The 23,338-nt window shown below is 56.6% G+C and overlaps 2 protein-coding genes across 4 annotated transcripts in view; one reads left to right on the top strand and one right to left on the bottom strand.

The window, feature by feature from the left end:
* Positions 1-17,726, bottom strand: part of SLC25A25 (solute carrier family 25 member 25) — a 40,646-nt gene extending 22,920 nt beyond the window's left edge. The window contains exon 1 of one of the 2 annotated variants that reach the window (XM_017338975.3): positions 17,419-17,726. In XM_017338975.3, coding sequence (XP_017194464.2) covers positions 17,419-17,676 — 258 coding nt within the window. In that variant the 5' untranslated portion in view covers positions 17,677-17,726. The remainder of the gene's footprint in view (positions 1-17,418) is intronic. The other variant, XM_008251014.4, reaches the window with a different exon arrangement.
* Positions 17,727-18,439: 713 nt separating this feature from the next.
* On the top strand, positions 18,440-22,723 carry NAIF1 (nuclear apoptosis inducing factor 1). 2 transcript variants are annotated; one of them, XM_051838504.2, is made up of 3 exons: positions 18,440-18,457; positions 18,844-19,371; positions 20,677-22,723. In XM_051838504.2, the coding sequence occupies exons 2-3, from the start codon at positions 18,861-18,863 to the stop codon at positions 21,147-21,149; spliced, it is 984 nt and encodes a 327-aa protein (XP_051694464.1). In that variant the 5' UTR covers positions 18,440-18,457; positions 18,844-18,860; the 3' UTR covers positions 21,150-22,723. The 2 variants fall into 2 exon arrangements, with proteins under 2 accessions (XP_051694464.1, XP_051694463.1); XM_051838503.2 differs by lacking the exon at positions 18,440-18,457 and adding an exon at positions 18,599-18,719.
* The last annotated feature ends 615 nt before the right edge of the window (positions 22,724-23,338 follow it).

Genomic DNA, 23,338 nt, shown 5'->3' with positions numbered 1-23,338 from the left:
AATGTTTTCAAGCCATGGGAAGACGGGCAACAGAACAGCATTTCCTGAACAACATTTAGCAGTGAGGCAAGTCCTACCATTGCCCCTGCTTCCTGCCTGGACTTCCCCGGCCCCGTGGCCGTAGGGCCGAGGGGGAACCCAGGCAGGGCACAGCAGTCTGCCCATGTGGAAGAGGGAGGCTGGGAGGCCAGGGCAGCTAGAGTCTGCAAGAAGCGAGGGCTGCTGCGGGCCGGGCTGGAGACCCTTGGGGCAGAGGAGACCACCACCCACAAGGACCAGCTCAGCGCGAAGCTCGTCATAAAGGGGGCCAGGGACGAAAGCTCAGCCGGTGAGGCGGGCTCGGTGCCATTCTCATCCCACCTGACAGAACAAGCCCCGAGTGGCCGTCTAGTGGGGCTGGGGCTGGGGGCTGGGGGCTGGGGGCAGTGGGCCCCTCAGACACAGGCAGAACGCTCTTCACAAGCAAGCCGTCCGCCGTGGCTGAAAGCCTGTCTCCAGACCGCCTGGCGTCTCCCCTGCCAATAGCTTCTGGTGCTGCATGTGTGACCTTGCGGCTTCCATCACGCCTTCAGGGTGGGTGCAAGCTTTCACCCAGAGCTGGCCGGGGAAGGGGCCGAGCCCCGGGGAGAGTCGGACTGGCTCTCGGAGAGCCCGGCTATCTTGTGCGACCCTTGTGGTTTTAAACCATGCCTTCCAGTTAGCTGCCATCTTCCACCCAGAGCTAGCAGAGGAGGGGGCTGAGCCCCTAAGGAGACACAGTCTCCAGGAGACCCCCGCCGTCTCCTTGAGCCCCAAGCCAATCAACATACATACATGAAACCCCTGTCCGATGGACAACCTCCCCCCCATAGGATGACCCAGTGAGCAACAGTAACGCCTTAAGAGCCCAGGACACTTCCTCAACACCGGCGTCCTGCTGGGGCACTCCGCCGGGGCTCCTCTCAGGCCAGACGCTTTTTCTGTTGCTTGTCAAATAAGTTTCTTTTCTGTCTAATAAGTTTCTGCTGCTTAGCCAGTTGCTTCCCGGCTGTTTATCTCTACACTAAGCTGAGGAAAGGAACCACGAGACGGCTCCTGCAGCTGCCCTCCTCTCTGCAACCATCAAACCATTCCCCAGCAGCTGCACCCCAGAAAAAGTTCAAGAGCATCTACAGAGGGGCTGGCGCTGGAGCCACTCACTGCCTGAGATGCCTGCGTGCCACGTGAGAGCCGAGTCAAGTGCTGGCCGCTCCGCTTCCGATCCAGCTCCCTGCTGATGCGCCTGGGAAGGCAGCAGAGGAGGGCCCAGGTGCTTGGGTCCCTGCACCCACCTGGGGAGATCTGGATGGAGTTCCTGCTCCCGGATTCGGCCCAGCCTGCCCTACACTGTCTTGTCATTTGGGGAGTGAACCAGTAGATGGAACATCTCTCTCTCTCTCCCGCTCTTTGCTTTCTGTTAGTTGAGGCCACTTGGGGCCACTTCTCTTGCTATCATCCAACATTTTAAATCAATTAATAAATCTTAAAAAGAAAAAAAAATGCTCTAATTCAGTACATCACAACCACATTTCTGAAAACCAGTGATAGAGAGGAAATCCTAGAGACAGCCAGGGGAAAAAAGACCCATTCCATACAAAAAACAAAGACTGACAGGGGACTTCCTGCCAGACACTGTCCACCCCCACTCCCAAAGAAAGACCACGTCAACCAGAATTCTCTGCCCAGAAAAAGACTTTGTCAAACACAAAAGCTGAAAGCCTCTGGCATCAGCAGATCAGAGTTGCACCACGAAGGATGTTAGAGGAAGTCCTCAGGCACAGGGAAGGCGGTCCCAGGTAGAAACCTGGATCTGCAGGGAGGAATAGAGCACCAGCACCGGGAATTCTGTGGGTAACACAGAGGACTTAGCTAAGCACTTTCAATGGGGACACCTGCATGTCCCATCAGAGCGCCAGGGTCTGCGTCCCAGCTCCTCTCTCCATTTCCGTCTCCAGCAGTGGGCGTTCCGGGGGGCAGCCGTGACGACACAGGCAGTTTCCGCCCTGCTCCCCCGTGTGGGAGAGCCAAGCTCCTGGCTTTGGCCTGGCCCAGGCCCAGCTGTCCCCCAAGTATTTAGGGAGTGAACCAGTACATGGAAGACCACCGTCTCTGCTGTTCTTTCTTTTTCAAGATTAGTTATTTATTTAAATGGCACAGTTAGAGAAGAAAGGAGGGAGGGCTATCTTCTACAGCTGGCTCCCCCCCCAAATGGACGTGATGCAGGCAGGCAGAGGATAAGCTGACTAGGTGTGAGAGCTGCACGGCCACGCGCTCACCATGCCCTATGTGATCTCATGCCCCTACCAGATCCCACCTATACACCCACCTGCCCGTCAGGCTGTGTAACCACGCCCCTTTGGAAGTAGAGAAAAGACCCCTCCCTTATTGCCCTAGCTGCCTTGTTTCCCACGCCTTCGGGGCACATGGCCTAGTTGAAATCGGACATGACCTCCTAAAATCTACACTGAAATGTGGCCCCTTAAGTTTCCCAGAAGTGCTATCTGGGGTGCCACATGTGCTACCGGAATTTGGGGTGCCATATGATTTCACCACAAGCTTATTACTAAATCCCCAATATTAATAAGCCCAAGAGGGTTCTTGCCTAATATTTAGAGAAGAATTCTAAATACTGGCACAGATAAACGAGGCAGCATGGTATATTTTACGCTTTTATTTAGTGATAAAGATGCATAGGAGAGTGAGTGCTTTATTTAAGAGAGAGAGGTGAACAGGGGTTCATACCGAGCACAGGAACCAGCCACGCGGAAGAGCATCTAGGCCTGTATCTGGGCCAGGAAGCCTAGGGCGCGTGGCCCGAAGGAGGTGCAGGGCTACAGCAAGCCCGCCTCCTGGCAAGAGTCCAGGGAAGGAGAAGGGGCCGGGCCACACCGTGTCCTGGCTTTTAACCCACTTCCAAAGGGGAGTGGTTAATTAACCTGATTGGCTGGTAGGCACCCAGGTGTGGCCAGGTAGGGGGATGAGGACACACAGAGTGTGGTGAAGGTATCAGATAGGGTGTGAAGTCACACAGGGGCATGGTGAAGGCGTGGTCTTACAGCTCACAAATCTAATCAATTTTAGCCTGTATGCCTGCCTAGTTCACAGTGGCCTGCTCCCTGCCTTCTCCGTGGCTCGGTGGCCTGCTCCCTGCCTTCTCCGTGGCCCGGTGGCCTGCCCCCTGCCTTCTCCGTGGCCCGGTGGCCTGCCCCCTGCCTTCACCTCGCTGCTCTCTAAGCTACTTGTGATGCAAACGCTTGCTCCATGCGCCTCCCCTAAATGAAGCCCTCACTCTCCAGCACGTTTCTCTCACTGAATAAAATCTGTAAAGCTTACCACGTTGTCTGGTCTGTTTGAGCCAGTCTTCAGAATGTTCAGTATTCTCTGAATACGGGGCAAGAGCCCACAAGCTTAGTAATACTGAAAAAAAAATTTTTTTTTTTTTTTGACAGGCAGAGTGGACAGTGAGAGAGAGAGAGAGAGAGACAGAGAGAAAGGTCTTCCTTTGCCGTTGGTTCACCCTCCAATGGCCTCCGCGGCTGGCGAGCTGCGGCCGGCGCACCGTGCTGATCCCAAGACAGGAGCCAGGTGTTTCTCCTGGTCTCCCATGGGGTGCAGGGCCCAAGCACCTGGGCCATCCTCCACTGCACTCCCTGGCCACAGCAGAGAGCTGGCCTGGAAGAGGGGCAACTGGGACAGAATCCGGCGCCCCGACCGGGACTAGAACCCAGTGTGCCGGCACCGCAAGGCGGAGGATTAGCCTAGTGAGCCGCGGCGCCGGCCCAATACTGAAAAATTATTAATAAGCAGGACGGAATCAGATGCAATGGCTGGAGCTGGGCCAAGCCGCAGCCAGGAGCCAGGACTCCATCTGGATCTCCCACACGGAACAGGGACTCAGGCACTCAGCCATCACCTGCTAGTTCTTAGGTGCATTAACAGGGAGCTGGGCCGGGAGCAGAGCAGCTGGGACCTGGGATGGGATGGGAGCAGGGGAGTCCCCACAGGCAGTGTAACCTGCTGCTCCACAACGCCCAGTCCTGTTGTGGGTTTGCAGCACCTGCAGAAGTAAGACCTAGGAGAACCATAGCTCAAGGGCAGGGAGAAGTGAAAAATACACTGTTTAGGCTCCATGTAAAGCGGTGTAACATCAGCTGAAGTAGGCTGTGATAAGTTAAAGACATATACTATAATTTCAACAGCAATCAGACTAATAGGGACAACAAGGGACATAAAATGGAATCACAAATAAAACTCACTGGAGGCCGGCACCGCGGCTCACTAGGCTAATTCTCCACCTGCAGCGCCGGCACCCCGGGTTCTAGTTCCAGTTGGGGCGCCGGTTCTGTCCCAGTTGCTCCTCTTCCAGTCCAGCTCTCTGCTGTGGCCCGGGAGGGCAGTGGAGGATGGCCCAAGTGCTTGGGCCCTGCACCCCATGGGAGACCAGGAGAAGCACCTGGCTCCTGGCTTTGGATTGGTGCAGTCGCAACGCTCTGGCCATAGTGGCCACTTGGGGGGGGGGTGAACCAACGGAAAAGGGAGACCTTTCTGTCTGTCTGTCTGTCTGTCTCTCTCTCTCTCTCTCAGTCTAACTCTGCCTGTCCAAAAACAAAACAAAACAAAACAAAACAAAACACCTCACTGGATCCAAAAGAAGGCAAAAAGAGAGGAACAGGGGACAATGAACCCAACAGTAGCTGCTGCGAATGGGCTCAGCAGCCCACTGGGAAGACAGAGGCCTCAGACGATGAGACAGCAACACCCGACCACAGGTCACACGAGGGTCACAGCAGGCTCACCATAACAGGCGAAGGAAGCATTCACCAGTTGACACCAAGCAAAAGAAAACTACAGCGGCTACTGATCAGGAGGAGAGGATCATTTCATCATAAAAATGAGATCAGCTTATCAAGAGGATGGAACCACCCTAAATGTTTCAGGGAGCTCCAAAATGGAGGAAATGCAAACCACGCAAGGAAAAGGAGACAAATCCACAGTTACAGTCGGGTTACAACCAGAGCCACACCATCAAGCACCTTGGCCCACACGTTTGTCAAAAACACTTCTCCAGACCAGGGCAGACCCAGCCCCACGCCCCCCCCCCCCCCCGCCAGGTCCCCGCCCCTTGGTGGTGCCCTGGGCCAGGCGGTTTGAGACAGGGGTCCTCTGTTTTGTTTTGTTATTTTTATTATTAACTCAAACCTGTTGACTTGCACAGTTCCCTTCCTCATCTGGAGGAGCAAGGCCCCGGTGCTGTCTTCACTCCTGGGGACGGGGTGAGGCCCTGGACTCCCCACCCCAGGGCTGCAGGGGTACGGCCAGAATTGGAAACCATGGTGTGCTGGCTCCAGCCAGAGGGCCATTCAGGACCTCTTGAGAACCAAGCCACCCCTCCTAGGCCCCACCTCCCTGGAGCCCCGCCCCCGCTCCTGGGGCTCTCTGCTCCCCTCCCCCCATTCTGGGCAGGGACAGAATAAATGTTTGTACAGATTAAAAAAAAAAAAAAAAAAACACTTCTCCATAAATTGAAAAAGATTCAGCTCATACAAAGTATGTTTTGTGACCACAGCAGAATTAACTTAGAAATCGATTTAAGAATGATACTGGAAAATACCTAAATATTTGGAAACTAAATAACACAAATCTAAACAATTCAAGTCTCAGGGCCCCCACTGTGGCGCAGCAGGTTAACGTCCTGGCCTGAAGCCCTGGCATCCCATATGGGCGCCAGTTTGAGACCCAGCTGCTCCACTTCCGATCCAGCTCTCTGCTATGGCCTGGGAAAGCAGTAGAAGATGGCCCAAGTCTTTGGGCCCCTGCACCCACGTGGGAGACCCAGAGGAAGCTCCTGGCTCCTGGCTTCGGATCAGCCGTCGTGGCCAATCGGAGAGTAGATCAGCAAATGGAAGACCGCTCTCTCTCTCTGCCTCTCCTTCTCTCTCTGGGTAACTCTGACTTTCGAATAAATAAATAAATCTTTAAAAAAATAATTCAAGTCTCCAGGAAGAAATCAAAAGGAGAGAACGAATTTTTATTTTATTATTTTTAAAGACTGCTGCTTTCCCAGGCGCATTAGCAGGGAGCCGGCTCAGAGTGGAGCAGCTGGGACTGGAACCGGTGCCCTGCTCTGAGAAGCTGGCATGGCCAGCAGTGTCTTAACCCTCTGCACCACAACCCCGGCCCCAGTGCCGATGTTTTCCTGTTAAAACGCTTCCTGTATGTGTGATTTCCTCATGGCTGGGAGCACACCTGTGTCTCCTTGTATCACAGCATCACCTGACAGACCGCCCAGCTCTGGGTGACATGTCCGTAAGATGACTCCAGTCACACTTAGCCAAGTCCAGGGACACAGCTGGAAGCCCAGCCCTCCTGGGACCAACAGACTCTGGTTCCGAGGGCAGCCACCTGTGGAAGTGGCCCACTCTGCCAGGAGGAATCCAGAAAACAGACCTGATGGAAGGGACCTCCAGTGGGAAGCACCTCGAGGAACCGCCCAGGAAATAAAGGCCCCGGAGCACCCAGGACAACGGGACAGTCCTGCGGGGGTTCCCCAGCAACACCCCAGCCAGCTCCTGTGGGGACCCCAAGCAACCCAAGCCGCCTCCCACCCATTCAATGCCCCACCACCTATCAGCACTACTGGTAACGTTTAGAGACCCGTCAGAAGACCGTGAACTGAAAATTGAAAAGCGCAGCCAGGTTCCGTCTGACAGAGCACCACACTGGTTTGATCACAAGGACTGGCTCTGCCAAATCGGCACGCAGGGAAGACCCTTTCCACACACCCAGTGAGTCAGATCTGTGAACGGCTGTGACCGTCACCGTGAGCAGAGCAAAGCCCTCACAGGTGCTCAAGGCAGAGACGGGCGAGGGGCCGTGCTCATCGTCTGTCACTTCTCAGTGGGGACAGGAGGCAGCGGCTAGGAGGATCTTTCAGACGCTGTGACGGTGGCACAGCGTAGCAGGTGAACTTCTGTCTCCACCGAGATCAGTCTGAACGCCTGCTCCGGCCCTGGCCTAGGCCGCCCTTCGGGACCTCCAGGGTGAGGCAGGGCGCTGTCTCCTCCGGCCGGCCCCAGCCACTGCGGCACTGAGGGAGACCCAAATGCTGTGGGGAGAAAGCTGAAATCCCCTGACCTACTTTCATTTCGGGAAGTAAACCTAGCTTTGGGCAGAACTTGAAGAAAACCCCTATAGGACAGTGAGAGCCCGACCACAGGGAAAACACTCTGTCCCCGACAGCTGCTTCTTCCTGGTGAAGCCAGGGCTCCTCCAGGCCCCAAGGTCAAGGGAAATGCCTGTAACAAAGACGTCTTTTTCTTGTCTCTACAACAGTGAGCGGTGTACAGCATTAACCCAGATTTCTGAGGCAGGAGTCTAAACTGCTACAATTTCTCTTCATTTTCTGCTCTTAGAGGGACGTGGTTCTCCTTTGGATCAGATCTGTATCAGGTGAACGAGATGCGCTGAGATTGGTACTGAGGTTAGCAAGTAAAAACCCTAGAACATGGGGGACACCACCTGTGGCACAGACATCCCACTTGGGCGCCAGTTCAAGACCGAGCTGCACCACTTCCCATCCAGCTCCCTAATGCGCCTGGGAAAGCAATGGAAGATGGCCCAAGTGCTTGGGCTACTGCACCCACGTGGGAGATCCGGATGAAGCTCCTGGCTTCGGCCTACCCAGCCCTGGCCACTGAGGCCATCTGGGGGTTGAACCAACAAATGGAGGATCTCTCTGACTTTCAAATAAATGAATACACCTTAAAAAAAAAAAAAAAAAAAGACCACACACTGATTTCAGGGTGGTATCAAAAGCAGGTGGCTTGAATCGGTGCAAGCTTCACTCCCCCCAGCTCAGGCTCAGAGTTTTGTGACCCCTGCAAACTCCCCACCCACATGGCTGGTCGGGGTTAACCCCAGGTGAGTAACAAAAACTGGTTTAAACCAACCCAGTTTAATTGCTAGGCCAATCACTCACCCCTAAATTGACCTTTCTCTCTCTTTTAAAAGATTTTATTATTTGAAAGGCAGAATTAGAGAGCCAGCCAGCTTCCATTCATGGGTTCACTCCACAAATGGCCACAAGGGCTGGGCCAAGCGGAAGCCAGGAGCCTGGTCTCCACCCGGGTCTCCCGTGCGGGTGGCAGGCCCTGAGCACTTGAACTGTCTTCCGCTGCTTCCCCAGGCACAACAGTAGGGAGCTGCATCGGAGGTAGAGCAGCCAGGAATTGAACCAGCACCCACACAGGATGTCGGCATTGAAGGTGGCGGCTTAACCCACCGGGCCAGGATGCCAGCCCCTCCCTGGCACTCTTCTATTTGCTACAATCTCTTCTCTTACCTAGAGAAGGAAAGGTAGATCTGGGTAAGCAATTCAGTGGCTAAACATTCTTCTGGATGGCTTGTTCCGCCCGGCCCCACCCTGCCCAGCTGTGTGGTGTCTGCTTCACAGCAGGGGGTAGGGGGTTCACACCTGGCCCTGCTCACTCCCACAGTCTTCACACAACACAGAGCAAGAGCTGGGGAGGGCGAAGCTTGCACTGACTCAGGGGTCCGGAAATCAGCTTCCCAGATCCGCGCCTGCGTTCCAGTGCCGGCTCAACTCCCAGCTGCAGTTCTCTGCTGATGCTCACCCAGGTGATAGTTCAAGTACCTGGGTCCCTGCCAGCCATGTGGGAGCCCTGGATTGAGTTTCTGGCTCCTGGCCGGCCCAGCCTCAGCAGCTGTTGGGGGCAGTGAACCAGCCTCTCTGCCTCTCAAATAAAAATAAATTTAATTTTAAAGCAGCATTAACAACAACAACAAAAAAGATAAGTTTTGGTGAAAAAAAAAAAAAAAAACCCTTGAAGTCCATGCAGTTTTCCATGAAAATTTCTTTGAAGACTCCTTGTACAAGAAATGAATGCAAGAAGAAGAGAAGTTCAGTGTGTCCCGGGTGTGTCACTGTGGGAATCAACTTTCTCCCCTAAAACGACTTTGCAGGGCCCTAGACAAGTCGTCCAGTCTCTCTGACCTGCAAAATGTGGGAACTGAAGTGGACACACCTTGCAAATGCTCCAGTTCCACCCTCCTATGGATTCAAACTCAACCCAAAGACTCTAACCAGAAGCAGCAACAGGGTGTCGGGCATGTGGGATGAGGAAATGGCCACCAAGTTTGGCTAAGGTGGACACTGCTGGTTGGTTTTAACCAACACCACTATTCAACTGTGTCACAACTACAGACAAGGACTTAGCTGAATTTGGGTTTATTCTTGGTGATCTCAGCTACCCCGTCTCCAATTCTTTGCACTGTTATTATTTCAATGGCTTAAAAAAAAGGGGCCGGCCGGCGCCGTGGCTCAATAGGTTAATCCTCCACCTGCGGCGCCAGCACACAGGGTTCTAGTCCCGGTTGGGGCGCCGGATTCTGTCCCAGTTGCCCCTCTTCCAGGCCAGCTCTCTGCTGTGGCCCGGGAGTGCAGTGGAGGATGGCCCAGGTCCTTGGGCCCTGCACCCGCATGGGAGACCAGGAGAAGCACCTGGCTCCTGGCTTTGGATCAGCGCAATACGCCAGCTGCAGCATGCCAGCCGCAGCGGCCAATGAAGGGTGAACCAACGGCAAAAGGAAGACCTTTCTCTCTGTCTCACTGTCCACTCTGCCTGTCAAAAAAAAAAAAAAAAAAAAAAAGAAGAAGAAGAAGTGGGGGAGGAGGCCAGTGCTGTGGTGCAGCAGATTAACGCCCTGGCCTGAAGTGCCGGCATCCCATATGGGCGCGGATTCAAGTCCTGGCTGCTCCTCTTCCGATCCAGCTCTCTGCTATGGCCTGGGAAAGCAATGGAAGATGACCCAAGTCCTTGGGACCCCTGCACCCACATGGGAGACCCAGAAGAAGCTCCTGGCTCCTGGCTTTGGATCTGCGCAGCTCTCACCGTTGCGGCCATCTGGGGAGTGAACCATCTGGGATGGAAGGCCTCTCTAACTCTGCCTGTCAAATAAATAAAATAAATCTTTAAAAACAAAAAGATGTATTTATTTGAAAAAGAGATCATCCATCTGCTGGTTCACTCCCCAAATGGCCACAATGGCAAAGGCTGGGCCAGGCAGAAGTTAGGAGCCTGGAACTCCATCCAGGTCTCCAATGTGGGTTCAGGTACCCAAGTGTTTGGGCCATCTTCCGCTGCTTTCCCAGGTGCATCAGCAGGGAGCTGGATCGGAAGCAGAGCAGCCAGGATTGGAACTGGTACTCCTTTGGGATGCTGGTGCCACAGGTAGGCTTAAACCACTGCACCATGACACCGGCCTCATTTCAATGGTCTGTGAGGGTTCTGGTAGAGCCCACCAGGCTCTAGCGAAGGAGGAAGGGGAGAGGGAGGGCTGGAGAAAAGGCACGGGGCCAGGCCGAAGGGACAACAAGCGAAGCTTTCGGCACCAGCAGGAGCAAGGACAGCCACCGTCGCGTGACTCCACTGCCCCTGCTGGACAGGAGCCAGGACTCACCGCCTCCTCAGTCTGCCTGGAAGACCCAACCAAGGCAGAGCAGGTAAGCGGCCACTCTGGCCTGGTAGTCCTGCATGTGCTTTGCAGGAAGATGCTTCTTTAAGACAACACCTTCTTTCCAGGCCTCTTACGTACCTGTCGCTGCTTCCTGAGCACCATCCGAGCCTTAAAATGCTGAGTCGACTTATGCATGGATATGCCACTGTCATACACTCTGACAATAACTAGGATGATGTTTGGAAAGTACCTGGGGGCGGTGCTGTGGCATAGTGGGTAGAGCCACCGCCTGCGGTGCTGGCATACCACACAGGCGCTGGTTCAAGTCCTGGCTGCCCCACTTCTGATCCAGCTCTCTGCTAGGCCTAGGAAAACAGTGGAGGATGGCCCAAGTCCTTGGACCCTGCACCCACATGGGAGACCCAGAGGAACTCCTGGCTTCAGATCAACACAGCTCCAGCAGCTGCAGCCATCTAGGGAGTGAACCAGCGGATGGAAGACCTCTCTCTGCCTCTGCCTCTCAAATAAATACATAAATCTTAAAAAAAATCTTCCCAGTGTCTACAAGGCCCAGGCTTCCCACAACTGACCTCCGGCTCCCAGACCCCTCTGGCTGGCCACAGGCGGCGCTCACTGGACACTGAGCACCCTTTATTACCACGTCCTCAGACTACATCTCAGTTTTCATCAAAGCAAACTGGGGGCAGTAAGCAGATGCTTCTAACACACTGTGGAAACCTTTTTCAGAGTCCAAGGGGAGAAGCCTCCTGGGGAACTCCCAGGTGTCAGGCCCTGTACTAGGCTCTCTGGGCTCCATCCTCACCACTCAGGGTGGGGATGAGTCATCTGCTCAAGCTCACACAGCTACCAAGCCACAGAAACAACCTTTGAACCAGGTTGCATACCATCCAAGTCACCCCTTAGCATGTATGACCCAGTGGTTTCCAGCGTCACTGTGGGACCATCACCACAGGCAAACTGTGAACACTTCCATCCTCTCAAGAACCCCTACCAGCGCCGGATTCTGTCCCGGCTGCCCCTCTTCCAGGCCAGCTCTCTGCTGTGGCCCGGGAGTGCAGTGGAGGACGGTCCAAGTGCTTGGGCCCTGCACCCGCATGGAGGACCAGGAGGAAGCGCCTGGCTCCTAGTTCTGGATGGACACAGCACTGGCCATAGCGGCCATTTTGAGGGGTGAACCAATGGAAGGAAGACCTTTCTCTTTGTCTGTCTATAACTCTACCTGTCAAAAAAAAAAAAAAAAAAAAAAACTACCCAGGGGCTGGAGCTGTGGCGTAGCGGGTAAAGCCGCTGCCTGCAATGTCAGCATCCCACATGGGTGCTGGCTCGCATCCCAGCTGCTCCACTTCCGATCCAGCTTCCTACTAAAGCTCTTGGGAAAGTAGTGGAAGATGGCCCAAGTGCTTGGACCCCTGCACACATATGGGAGACCCAAAAGAAGCTCCTGGCTTCAGCCTGGCCCATCCCTGGTTGTTGCAGCAATTTGGGGAGCAAACCAGCAGATGGAAAATCTCTTTGTCTCTCCCTCTAACTCTGTCTTTCAAATAAATAAAATAGATCTTCCCCACCCCTACCTAGAAGGATCCACTATCGCATGGTCTTTTTTGGGCAGGACAGTCTGTACTGTTAGTTCCCAGGCCTCAGTAGAGGAAGCTTTAAAATGGGTGGATTGCACATGGTGTGAGGAGTAGCAGCAGAGATTACAGGCAGATAAAACAGCAGGTTTTCGGATACTTAAAGAGCCCCTGATGGGGCTGGTGCTGTGGCGTGGCAGGTAAGGCTGCCGCCTGCAGTGCCAACATTCCATATGGGCTTCAGTTTGGGTCCTGGCTGCTCCGCTTCTGATCTAGCTCTCTGCTGTGGCCTGGGAGGGGAGTGGAGGATGGCCCGGGTCCTGCACCCACAGTGGGGGGGCCCAGAGGAAGCTCCTGGCTTCAGATCAGCCCAGCACCAGCCAATGTGGCAGGTTGGAGGGTGAACCATCAGATGGAGGACCTCTCTCTCTGCCTCTGCCTGTCTGTAACTCTGCCCTTCAAATAAATAAACAAATACATATTAAAAAAAAAAAAAAAAGAGCCCCTGGGTCACTTCTCTGTGTTGACGCTGAAGGTACAAAGTATAGCAGGTACAAGGACAGCGGATTTCAGATCACTGAAAACTAAAGACCCTGCCCCCATTAGGTCCACAAGGCACTGGTCTGGAAGACGGATGCAGAATTGGTGGGAGGCATAATGACTGATAACCGGGGACTCTTCCAAGACTAACCATAAGATTCTGCCAGATTGACAACAGCACAAAAAGAAACAGCAGACGATGAGAAGTCGGGGGCAGGCGGCTGGCACACCACCAGGAGACGCCAGCAGGCCACACTGGAGTGCCTGGGTCAGTTCCCAGCTCCACTCCTTATCCCAGCTTCCTGCTAATGTGTACTCTGGGAGGCTGCGGATGGCTCAATTACATGGATTCCTGCAAATCGTGGGGAGACCTCAATGGAGTTCCCAGCCCCTGGGCATTTGGGAATCAGCCAGCAGATGGGAATTTTGTTCACTGCACCTATATTTAGTCGGATTAGAAAAATATCTGCATCTCTCACTCCCTGTGGTTTCTGGGAGACTTCAACAATGACTGAGCATCAAAGCATATCCGACTGAGGCTCCGGACAGGACGCACCCCAGCACAGCCTCGCTCATGTCGGTACCTGATGCCACCTTCCCAAATTATCGACTCATTAAAAAAAAAAATCTTTGCAGTTGACTTCATGGGCTTATCATGACTTTGAGCCAGGAACCAATTTTGCAATAATGCTCGTATCACACAATCAATCTATGAACTCAATCCAGGTGGCGAGTAGCACTTTTCCTTGCCTACTGGGCCATTACACTATTCTAATGCTGTCTATTTCTTTCTTTGAAAAAGGCTCTTTTTTTTTTTTTTTCTGTAGACCATCTCATCTAAGACTGGCTATTTTGGTAAACACCCTCCCCCATAAATGGTCAAACATTTAAAGGCATACAGTTCAAAAGTACTTTCCACTTAAGCAATACCAGTTTGACATTAGCGATCTCCCATTCAACTATTCCAGCCAACAGGGGTTGCCTCACGTTTATACCCTGCAAGGTCAAGGAGAGACAGGGCAGGCTGGGTTCCCAGTCTTTGATGGGGAAAGCTCTGGACGATCTTCAGACGGAAGACGTTTTGGGGAAAGGTTTGGTTCTAAATGCATCACTTCTTACCTTTCTCGGGCTCACCCAAAGTCTAGGTCTGGCAGTCTTTTTTTAGAAAGATTTAATTTGGGGGCAGGCGCTGTGGCGTAGTGGGTAAAGCCATCGCCTGCAGTGCCAACATTCCATCCCATATGGGCGCCAGTTCAAGTCCTGGCTGCTCTACTTCCAATCCAGCTCTCTGCTGTGGCCTGGGAAAGCAGCAGCAGATGGCCCAAGTCCTTGGGCCCCTGTACTCCCGTGGGAGACCCAGAAGAAGCTCCTGGCTTCTGGCTTCAGATCGGCACAGCTCCGGCCGCTGCAGCAAATTGGGGAGTGAACCAGCGGATGGAAGACCTCTCTCTCTCTCTCTCTCCTTCTCATTCTATGTAACTTTGCCTTTCAAATAAATAAATCTTAAAAAAAATTTATTTGAAAGGCAGAGTTTACAGAGAGAGAAAGAGGGAAACATGGGGAGAGACAAATATTCCATCTGCTGGTTTACTACTAAAATAACTGTAATGGCTGGAGCTGGGCCGATCCAAGGCCAGGAGCCAGGAGCTTATTCCAGGTCTCCCACGTGGGAGGCAGGGGCCCAGGGACTTGGGCCATCTTCTACTGCTTTCCCAGGCCATAGCAGAGAGCTGGATCGGAAGTGGAATAGCTGGGTCTTGAACTGGCGCCCATATGGATGTCAACATCACAGGCGGTGGCGTTACCTGCTATGCTATAATACCTACCAGCCCCTCCTTTTTTTTTTTTTTTTTTTTAAGGCTTTATTTTATATATTTGAAGGACTGAGTTAGAAGAGAAAACCTTCATCTGTTGGTTCACTCCCCAAATGTCTGCAACAGCTGGGGCTTGGCCAGGTTGAAGCCAGGAGCCAGGAACTCCATCCAGGTCTCCCACATTGGGTGGCAGGGGCCCAAGCATCCGGGTCTTCTTCCACTGCTTTCTTAGGCACATTAGCAGGAAACTGGGTTGGAAGGAGGGTATTCGGGACTCGAACCAGCGCTCCCATATGGGGTGCTGCTCTTGCAGGGACGGAACATCCCGGGCGTCCTCTTCATCTTCCTCAGAAACAAGGTAGAATTAACGAGGGTTCCAGTTCCTGCGCTGGAGTGGTCCCCTAGGGAGTCTAACGACCTTGGGGGCTGTTTCGTGTTCCTCCCGTGTGGAATGGGGTAAAGGCATTCTACTGCGCTGCCCACTTCCCAGAGTCATCCCGGGCCCCCACACCCACAGGGGCTCAGCCGGAAGCCACCGTGAGCAGGACGGGACACCTGGAGAGCCGGCTGTTTACACACAGCCCAGCCTGCCTGCTTCCTATAATTGGCTAAACTGTGTTTTCAATTTGTTTTAAGACAAAGAGTTTGCTTGGTCACATGAAAATGCCTTAAATAGGCGATGCTGTAATTACCCGGCTGAGTCTCGAAGCTTGCTCTGCTTTCCTTTCCTCGGCCAACCCTCCCCTTTTGTCCCGGGATTGGTTTCTTCCTCTCTCGCCCTTCACAAAGAAAATCCCCCTGGCTGGCCGCCCGGGGCTTCTCTGCCCACTTCCATCTTAAGTCATTTTATTTCCTCTCTGAGAGTCTCAGCCTCTTCTGAAATCAAGACAGCGAAACTTGCTGGTTCATCTTTAAAGAAAACTTGGCCCCAGGCATTAGAAGAGCCGGAGGTTCCGTGGAGTCACGTGGCCTGGGTTTCCGCCTCTCTCCAGCTGACTCCTGTGGGATCTCAAATGCTTCCCACGGGGCAGGGCACGCGCTTCCAGAGGTGGCTGTGGTTTCTAATTCTTCTCTCACTGCACGTGAGCCATCCTGAACCCAAGGGCCCCCAAGTTCTCCTCTGGCTCCTGCTTTTTCGGGAGGCGGCTAATCCTGAGCTAATTCTACAGGAAGTGGTGCAGGGGGTGTCTTCCAGTTGCCCAGTTACACTAACGAGGCAGATTTTCTCTCCAAAACGTGAAGTTTCCCCCAGGACTAACTGTGCCCTTGAAGGCAATGAACTCACTAAAGTGAATCATCCCTCTCAAAGGTGTGTATCAACCCAACTTGTCCCAAGGCTGAAAGGATTCTAGAAACAGTCCATGCCAAGGCCACACAACTCAAACAAACGGAACGCTTCCTGTCACAGAACTCAGGTCCAGAGTCCAGGGGGCCCCGGGGGGCCAGGCTCCCTGTGCTAAACACAGGCCTCCTTTCAGGACTGGGGAGAGAAAGACTCGCTCTCTCCGCTGCGCTGTAGGCAGATTCACTGCCCCCCAGGATAGACTGGGGGCCATCGATATCACATGTGCCACGAATCAATATCACATGTGCCACGAATCAATATCACATGTGCCACAAATCAACGTCAGATGTGCCACGAATCGCCAGCTCATCGCGACAGCTCATCGCGGAGGCAGAAAGCGTGGTACAAACACGGCCACTCCCGCAGCAGATGGCCTCAGCGTGCTTGGCAGGGCTGTCAGGGGCCAGGTTCACAGGAGCAGCCAGGGCCCGGGCCCACACCTCGCTGGACGTCCCCCACCCACCCAAGTTAGCCATCCCATCCACCCAAGTGACTTACTCATCAGATACAAACCGGAAAACCTGGGGGCTCACAGCAGTACTTTGTGTAATGCTGACTTTAACCTTTTATTCCAAAGCTTGTCTAAACCTCCTAGACTTAACCCAGCGATTCTATACAGCCTTTGGTCTTGCTAGGCTGATAGGAGGCAGGTGACAACCCTCGGATGTTGACTCAAGACAGCCCGGGCTGGAGTTAACCCCTTCGTACCTGCCCCCCAGCAAAGTGGCTGAAGTCGCTGGCGTTCGTGCTCAGCTAGGAGATGGCCAACTGCTGTACGCACGGCGGACCCGGCGAGCTAACAGGCTACCACGGGAAGCGCCTGGCAGTCTGAGACATCCCCGGCGTGGCCAGGGTGTCCACAGACGTCCCCGGCGTGGCCAGGACAGCAGCCAGGGCGTCCACAGACGTCCCCGGCGTGGCCAGGACAGCAGCCAGGGCGTCCACAGACGTCCCCAGAGTGGCCAGGACAGCAGCCAGGGTGTCCACAGACGTCCCCAGCGTGGCCAGGACGCGAGCGATGCGCTCCCCTTTCAGGTGGCCCCCACTTTCTCGTATAGAATTTCCCCTGGGGTTCTTTCCCTCCGTGCACAGTGCAACCCTGCAGGGGATCGCGCGGCGCCTCCAGCAGCAGAGCTGTCAGCCTCAACACCCACGTGCACAGAGCTGCTGAAACCCGGTTCCCCTTTTTCCCAGCTCCCACATGCTTCGCTTCGGAGAGGAACCCGCTGGCGGCCCGCGGGCGGCGGGGGCGCGCCGGGGGAGGTCGGAGCGTGAGGAAGGCACCCTCCTGCGTTTGGGGGAAAGTCTTAGCAGGAAGCAGCTTTTCGGCCACCAGAAAGCCCGGAGGGCGCCCACTGTGTCCGCAGAGCCCAGCCCCCAGAGAGGCCCGGAGGGAAGCCCACTGCCACCAGAGCACGAAGGGGGGGTGTCCACCTGTCAGTCACCGGCCCCCAGCCTGCGAACACTCGGGGTTCCGCCCAGGGCACGGCGCCTTCCGCTCGGACCCGCCCACGCTCCAAGGGGCTGCCCGAGACGCCCGGACTCCAGACCTGCCCCCCGCGGCCAGGACCTGTCACCCAAGCCCCCGGGGCCCCCGCCCCGCCCGCGCGGACGGACCGTGCGCGCCGCCTACCCGGAGCTCGCCCTCGGTGCGGTGCAGTCCGAGACGCCGCAGCCCCACGGCCAGGTCGTTGACACACAGGCCGCCGTCGCGGTTCACGTCGAGCGTCTGGAAGAGGCTCCACAGGCGCAGCCGGTGGTCCGGACCTCCGCAGACGGCGCCGCCGCACGGGTCCCCCACGGAAGCCGGCGACGAGGCGGGCGACGAGGCGGCGGCGGCGGCGTCCGGCGGCGGGGAGGCCACGCAGCGGCACAACACGCTGCTCACCATCGGGCGCGAGGCTGGGGCGCCGGGCGCGGGCGGGGGCGGGGGCGGCGGGCCGGCGGGCGGCGCGGAAGGCACGCCGGTCTCCTCGGACGGCGAGCGCGGGCTCCCAGAAGCCGGCAAGCTGGCGGGAGGGGCCGCTTCCGGGAGCCCCGCCCCGCCGCGCCACGCCTCCCGGGCCACGCCCCCGGGCCGACCTCCGGCCAGTCACAGGCCGGGACGGCGACCGGGACTGGGCGGGCCGCGGGGCGGAGCCTGCCTGAGAACTACCCGGATCGATGGAAAAGGCGGGGCCGTCCCTGCTCAGCCCGGGGCCGATTCAAACTGAGCGAGGCGGGGATTGGCTGAGCCGGCCGGAGAAGCATGCATTCACGCAGCGATAGGCCGAAGTCGTGTGATTGGCAGGCGGAAGGCCTCGTGTCCAATTTCCCTTGAGAGACGCAGTTTAAGGCTGCGGAAGCGTAAGGCTGGTTGGAGCGGTCGTAGCCTTCCGTGGAAAATAGAACTATCAGGAGAGCAATCGTGAACTGCAGATGTGAGGCAGTTTGTGCTTGTGGGTGGAATTAAAAATTAATGAGCGAAGGCACCAAGTATCCTTAGGATACCGGGTTTTGATAATCTAACTCCCTAGACCACCAATAAAATAGCTGAATTTAACGGCGTAATGGTCGTAATACTGATAATTGAACGACAGAACGACTTTCCAATAGAAGTGAATAAAGGCTAGGTGGGCGGAGCGCTCTCGAGCGACAGACATACCCGTAGACCAATGAAAAGGCTAATTCCAGTAAGTAGGCGTACTCTTTAGCTGAGCGACCGACCGAACAAGCCAGTGACCGACGCGATACTTGAGCTTCGCCCAATCGGGGGGGGCGGGTTCTCCTGGAGAAGCACTGGGAGGCGGGAAGAAGGGAAATGGGCGGATCTCCGCACACCCCGGCGGAAGAGGCAGATTCAGGAAGCCATTACGCAGCTGGCTGGCCGCGGCCGGGCGGGTCGAGGCTGGGCCCTACGCATTTTGCGTAGCGAGGGGGGTTACTAAAGTCCTGGTACTTGGCCTTGAGCAAGCCGAGCCTATCCCCTGTGGGGGTGGGTGGGCGAAGGGTGAGGCCGAGGAAGGAGAAAGGGGAATTGAGGCAGGTGAGAGAATTACAATTTTTTTTTTTTTTTAAGAGAGGAAGGTAGTGGCCATGGCCGTGCCAGCCAAGAAGAGGAAGATGAACTTCTCTGAGCGGGAGGTGGAGATCATCGTGGAGGAGCTGGAGCTGAAGAAGCACCTGCTGGTGAACCACTTCAACGCTGGGGTCCCTCTGGCCGCCAAGAGCGCGGCCTGGCACGGCATCCTGAGGAGGGTCAACGCCGTGGCCACCTGCCGGAGGGAGCTGCCTGAGGTCAAGAAGAAGTGGTCAGACCTCAAGACCGAGGTCCGGCGCAAGGTCGCCCAGGTCCGGGCCGCCGTGGAAGGTGGCGAGGCCCCGGGGCCCACTGAGGAGGATGGCGCCGGTGGGCCAGGGACAGGTGGTGCCGGTGGCGGCGGTGGCCCGGCGGTAGCCCCCGTGCTCCTGACCCCCATGCAACAGCGCATCTGCAACCTGCTGGGCGAGGCCACCATCATCAGCCTGCCCAGTGCCACAGAGATCCACCCCGTGGCCCTCGGACCCACGGCCACTGCAGCCGCGGCCACGGTCACCCTGACACAGAGTGAGTGACCTCTCTGCTCAGTTCGGCGTGGATGGGAAGGGCCAGCAAGCGCTGGGGCTGCCTGGGGAAGATGGGCTGCCGAGGGTCAAAGGTCAGAGGGGGCCCCTTCCGGGGGCTCCCCAAGGCAGCAATGATCTTGACCTCTTTGGGACCTCCTCAGCACGTGGAGTGGACTCCCTGGGGGCCGAGTGGCGCTCTCCTGCGTTTGGCCACCATTCATGCTTGTGGCTGAGCTCCACCTGCTGAGCTGTGTGGTCCCTGAAGACAGAGGCCGTGACAGGACGTATGTGTGGGGTGACTAGAGGGCAATCATAGTGCCCCAGGGACACAAAGACAGAGGGGTTCTGTGTTTCCAGGGCGGAGCAGGGAGCCTCCAGACTCCTGGAGCCACCTGCTCATTCATTCACCCATTCCGCGAGCGCTGGCTCTTACGCCGTGTGTGCTGGGAGTGCAAAACACAGGCCGGTTCAGGGCTGGGAGGACGGATGAGGGCGTGAGTGAGCAGGTCCACCAGCACTTGGGAAGGCCTGAAGACTCAGAAGAGGAAGGGGCTTCCTGGCTGGCGGGGCGGGGTGCACAGGTCCCTGTGCACTCAGGCTCCGGCAGCCCAGCTGGGATTCCTGGAAGTTCTGTGCTGTGGCTGACAGCAGATCTACCTCGGGCTGGGGCTTGGAGTTGAGATGAGGGGCTGTGCCCGTGGCTGTGACCTCTGCTGATGTGTGCCGGGCTAGGAACTGCATCAGCCAGTGAGTCCCAGCGGGGCTGGAGGAGCTGGCCGTGTGTGTGAGTGCCATCCCCCTGCAGTGTCACGTACAGAGACCGCGGTCTCGGTCAGGTCCTATTCTGGAACAGGATGGCGATTCCGGTACCCCTCTGACCAGGGTGACCAGAAAGACAGGGAGGTGTTGGCTGGGCACGCTAGCCGATGCTGTTCCATTCTCGCTTGTTTCTGTCTGGTTACGGGGGACATGGACGCCAGGAAGGCAGCCAAGGAGGTAGGACTGGTGCGGCTGCAAACAGCTTGTGCAGGCGCCTGAAGCCCGGCCTCTGATGCCCCCTGCTAGCCAGAAGCGGCCTCACGGCAGGTAAAGAATTCACAGATCCTGGCCCCTAGCGGGTGCCCTGCAACTTTGGGGAGCACCATTACTGGTGTCTTTGCGTCTGCCAAGTCCCCTTGGCGACCAAGGTTAAGATGGCAAACATCGGGCTCTCTATAAGCCAGGGCCTCCTCCCCACCCCTCACGGCTACCTGCATCCCTTCCAGAAAGTGACCTGCCCCTGCCTTGGCTCTTTCTCCCCCTGCAGTCCCCACAGAGACCACCTACCACACGCTGGAGGAGGGCGTGGTGGAGTACTGCACGGCTGAGGCGCCCCCAGCCCTGCCGGCCGAGGCGCCCGTGGAGATGATGGCCCAGCACGCGGACACGCCCGTCAAGCCGCAGGCACTCAAGAGTCGCATCGCCCTCAACTCGGCCAAGCTCATCCAGGAGCAGCGGGTCACCAACCTGCACGTGAAGGAGATCGCCCAGCACCTGGAGCAGCAGAACGACCTGCTGCAGATGATCCGCCGCTCCCAGGAGGTGCAGGCCTGTGCCCAGGAGCGCCAGGCCCAGGCCATGGAGGGCACCCAGGCGGCCCTGAGCGTGCTCATCCAGGTCCTCCGGCCCATGATCAAAGATTTCCGCCGCTACCTGCAGAGTAACACGCCCAGCCCGGCCTCCGCCTCTGAGCCCGGACAGGTGGCCCAGAACGGGCAGCCGGACAGCATCATGCAGTGAGGGCAGGGCTGTGATTGGAGGAAACCTCCGGGGTCTCGTAAGCGGCTTCTGTGATTGGTGGGCCATGTGGACAGCCCTCTCTCTGATGGACACGGAGGGTCTGCGGGTTTTGAGACATGAAGGAGACCAGGAAGAGGAACCTGTTGGGCTCCTGGGACCCCAACTCTCTCGCTCTCACCCCGCTCGATCCGGAAGATGGGATAGCTAAGGGGTCGCGCCCTGTGTGCTGGGGGTGGGACACGCCCCATACCGGGTCTCAGAGAACTGTAGAAGGCAGCCGGCCCTCCCTGCGCCATCTCCCAGCCGGGCCCCACGCTGGGCCGTCCGCTGCAGATGCCAGCCCTTTGAGGGAGCTCTGGCCAGCGGTGCTGCCGGACAGGCGGTAATGGCGTCTTCCCTGGGGAGGGGGCCCGGCTGAGCCTGAGGAGGGCACTGCCCCCAGCTGCTTCTCACTGTGCCTCTGTTCTCAGGGGATTCCTGCTCCTGCGCCCGGGCACGGCCTCCGCAACCCACCCAGCTGCAGGCAGCCCAGCTCGGGCCTGCCGTGCGCCGTGGGGGTGGCCGGGCGGCGCTCTGGTCTTCCGCAGCGTCTCTGGGCAGCCCGCTGGTGGCCTGCCCCTGCAGCTGCCGACTCAGGTCAAGCTTTGGGTGCTGTCCATTGTAGAACAAACCGGGGTGGGCGCTGTTGCCCTGCAGCAGGGGCCTGGGGCAACCTGGTAGTTCCTTCCGGAAGAAGTAGCTTCGAGCTCCTTGTATTTATTCTGAACCCCTCCGGGAAGGCAGCTCTGTGGCCAGCCCCTTTCTCCTGTCCTCTCCTCTGACCACGTTTCCAAAATCGAGCGCCGAACAGCCCAGCTCGGAGTCTCCTCCCTCACTGTGCCATTCAGGACCTCGAGTGCTGGCGAGACGCCCTGTGGCCGAGTGGACCCAACGCCATGAGGGTCCCTGCATGTGGGGGGTGGGAGGGGCGCAGCTGAGCTGGGGGCACGCTGCGGGAGCACTGCGCCCTGTTTGGAAGGACAGCACCCAGAGGGCATCTGCCTGTCTCATCGTCAGGCTCCCCTCGATTACCGGGGCCCCTGCACCTCCCCAGACCCTTCCTCCAGGGGCGGCCTTGTCACAGGCATCTTGGCCACGCGTGACCCACGGTCCAAAGAGAAGGCTGCGGGTCTCAGCTGCGCCTGCGCTGAAAATGCCCTTCTGGGCACAGTGTTGGAACTGTTCCGCTGCACTGCTACACACACTGGGAGGTGGCCCCCACGACAGCCGGGGGGGCACGCGGGCAGCACCAGCTCCGGCGGGGTGGAGGCGGCTCCGGCCCCACGAGGGTGGGCGGCGGAAGGCAAGCAGCAGCCCCCAGAGCTTGGGCATGCTCACTCCGTGCAGCCTGGGGGCCCCAGCAGGAACTTGCTAAGGCTCTGTGGCTTGGTTTGGTTTTTCTCTGGGGTTAGAAATCTGAGCCAGGATTGTGTCTGCTCCACGTGGGTAGAACGAGGAAGCCTGGGTCGCTCACATGGACTCGTTCCTTCCAGGTCACGATTTTAAATTAAAGGGATATCACTTTTCATACACACATCTCCGTGTCTTTTTTTTTTTTTTTTTTTTTTTTAAGATTTATTTATTTGAAAGGCAGTTACAGGGAGAGAAGGAGAAAGAGATCTACCTGCTGGTTTGCTCCCCAAATGACCTCAACAACCAGGACTGGGCCAAGCTGAAGCCAGGAGCCAGCAACCAGGAACTCCACCTGCGTGGCAGGAGCCCAGACACCTGGGCCATCTTCTGCCTCCCCAAGCGCATGAGCAGGAAGCTGGGTCAGAAGTGGAGCAGCTGGGTCTTGAACCAGGGCCCATGTTGGGTGTCCATGTAGCAAGCTGTGGCTTCACCTGCTGCACCACATTGCCGGCCCCCATTTCTTTATCTTTTTATTGTTTATAAACAGAAGAGAGCAGGAGCGGGTAGACTATGGCACACAGGCCAAATGTGGTCCAGCATTTATTCATTTATGTTGACAGGCAGAGTGAACAGTGAGAGAGACAGAGAGAAAGGTCTTCCTTTACCGTTGGTTCACCCTCCAATGGCCGCTGCAGCCGGCGCATCGCGCTGATCCGAAGCCAGGAGCCAGGTGCTTCTCCTGGTCTCCCATGGGGTGCAGGGCCCAAGTACTTGGGCCATCCTCCACTGCACTCCCG

The sequence above is a fragment of the Oryctolagus cuniculus genome, chromosome 1, assembly GCF_964237555.1.
Source record: "Oryctolagus cuniculus chromosome 1, mOryCun1.1, whole genome shotgun sequence".
NCBI lineage: Eukaryota > Metazoa > Chordata > Mammalia > Lagomorpha > Leporidae > Oryctolagus > Oryctolagus cuniculus.
The sequence above is the reverse complement of the archived record's forward strand: the minus strand, read 5'-3'. Positions and strand labels throughout refer to the sequence as shown.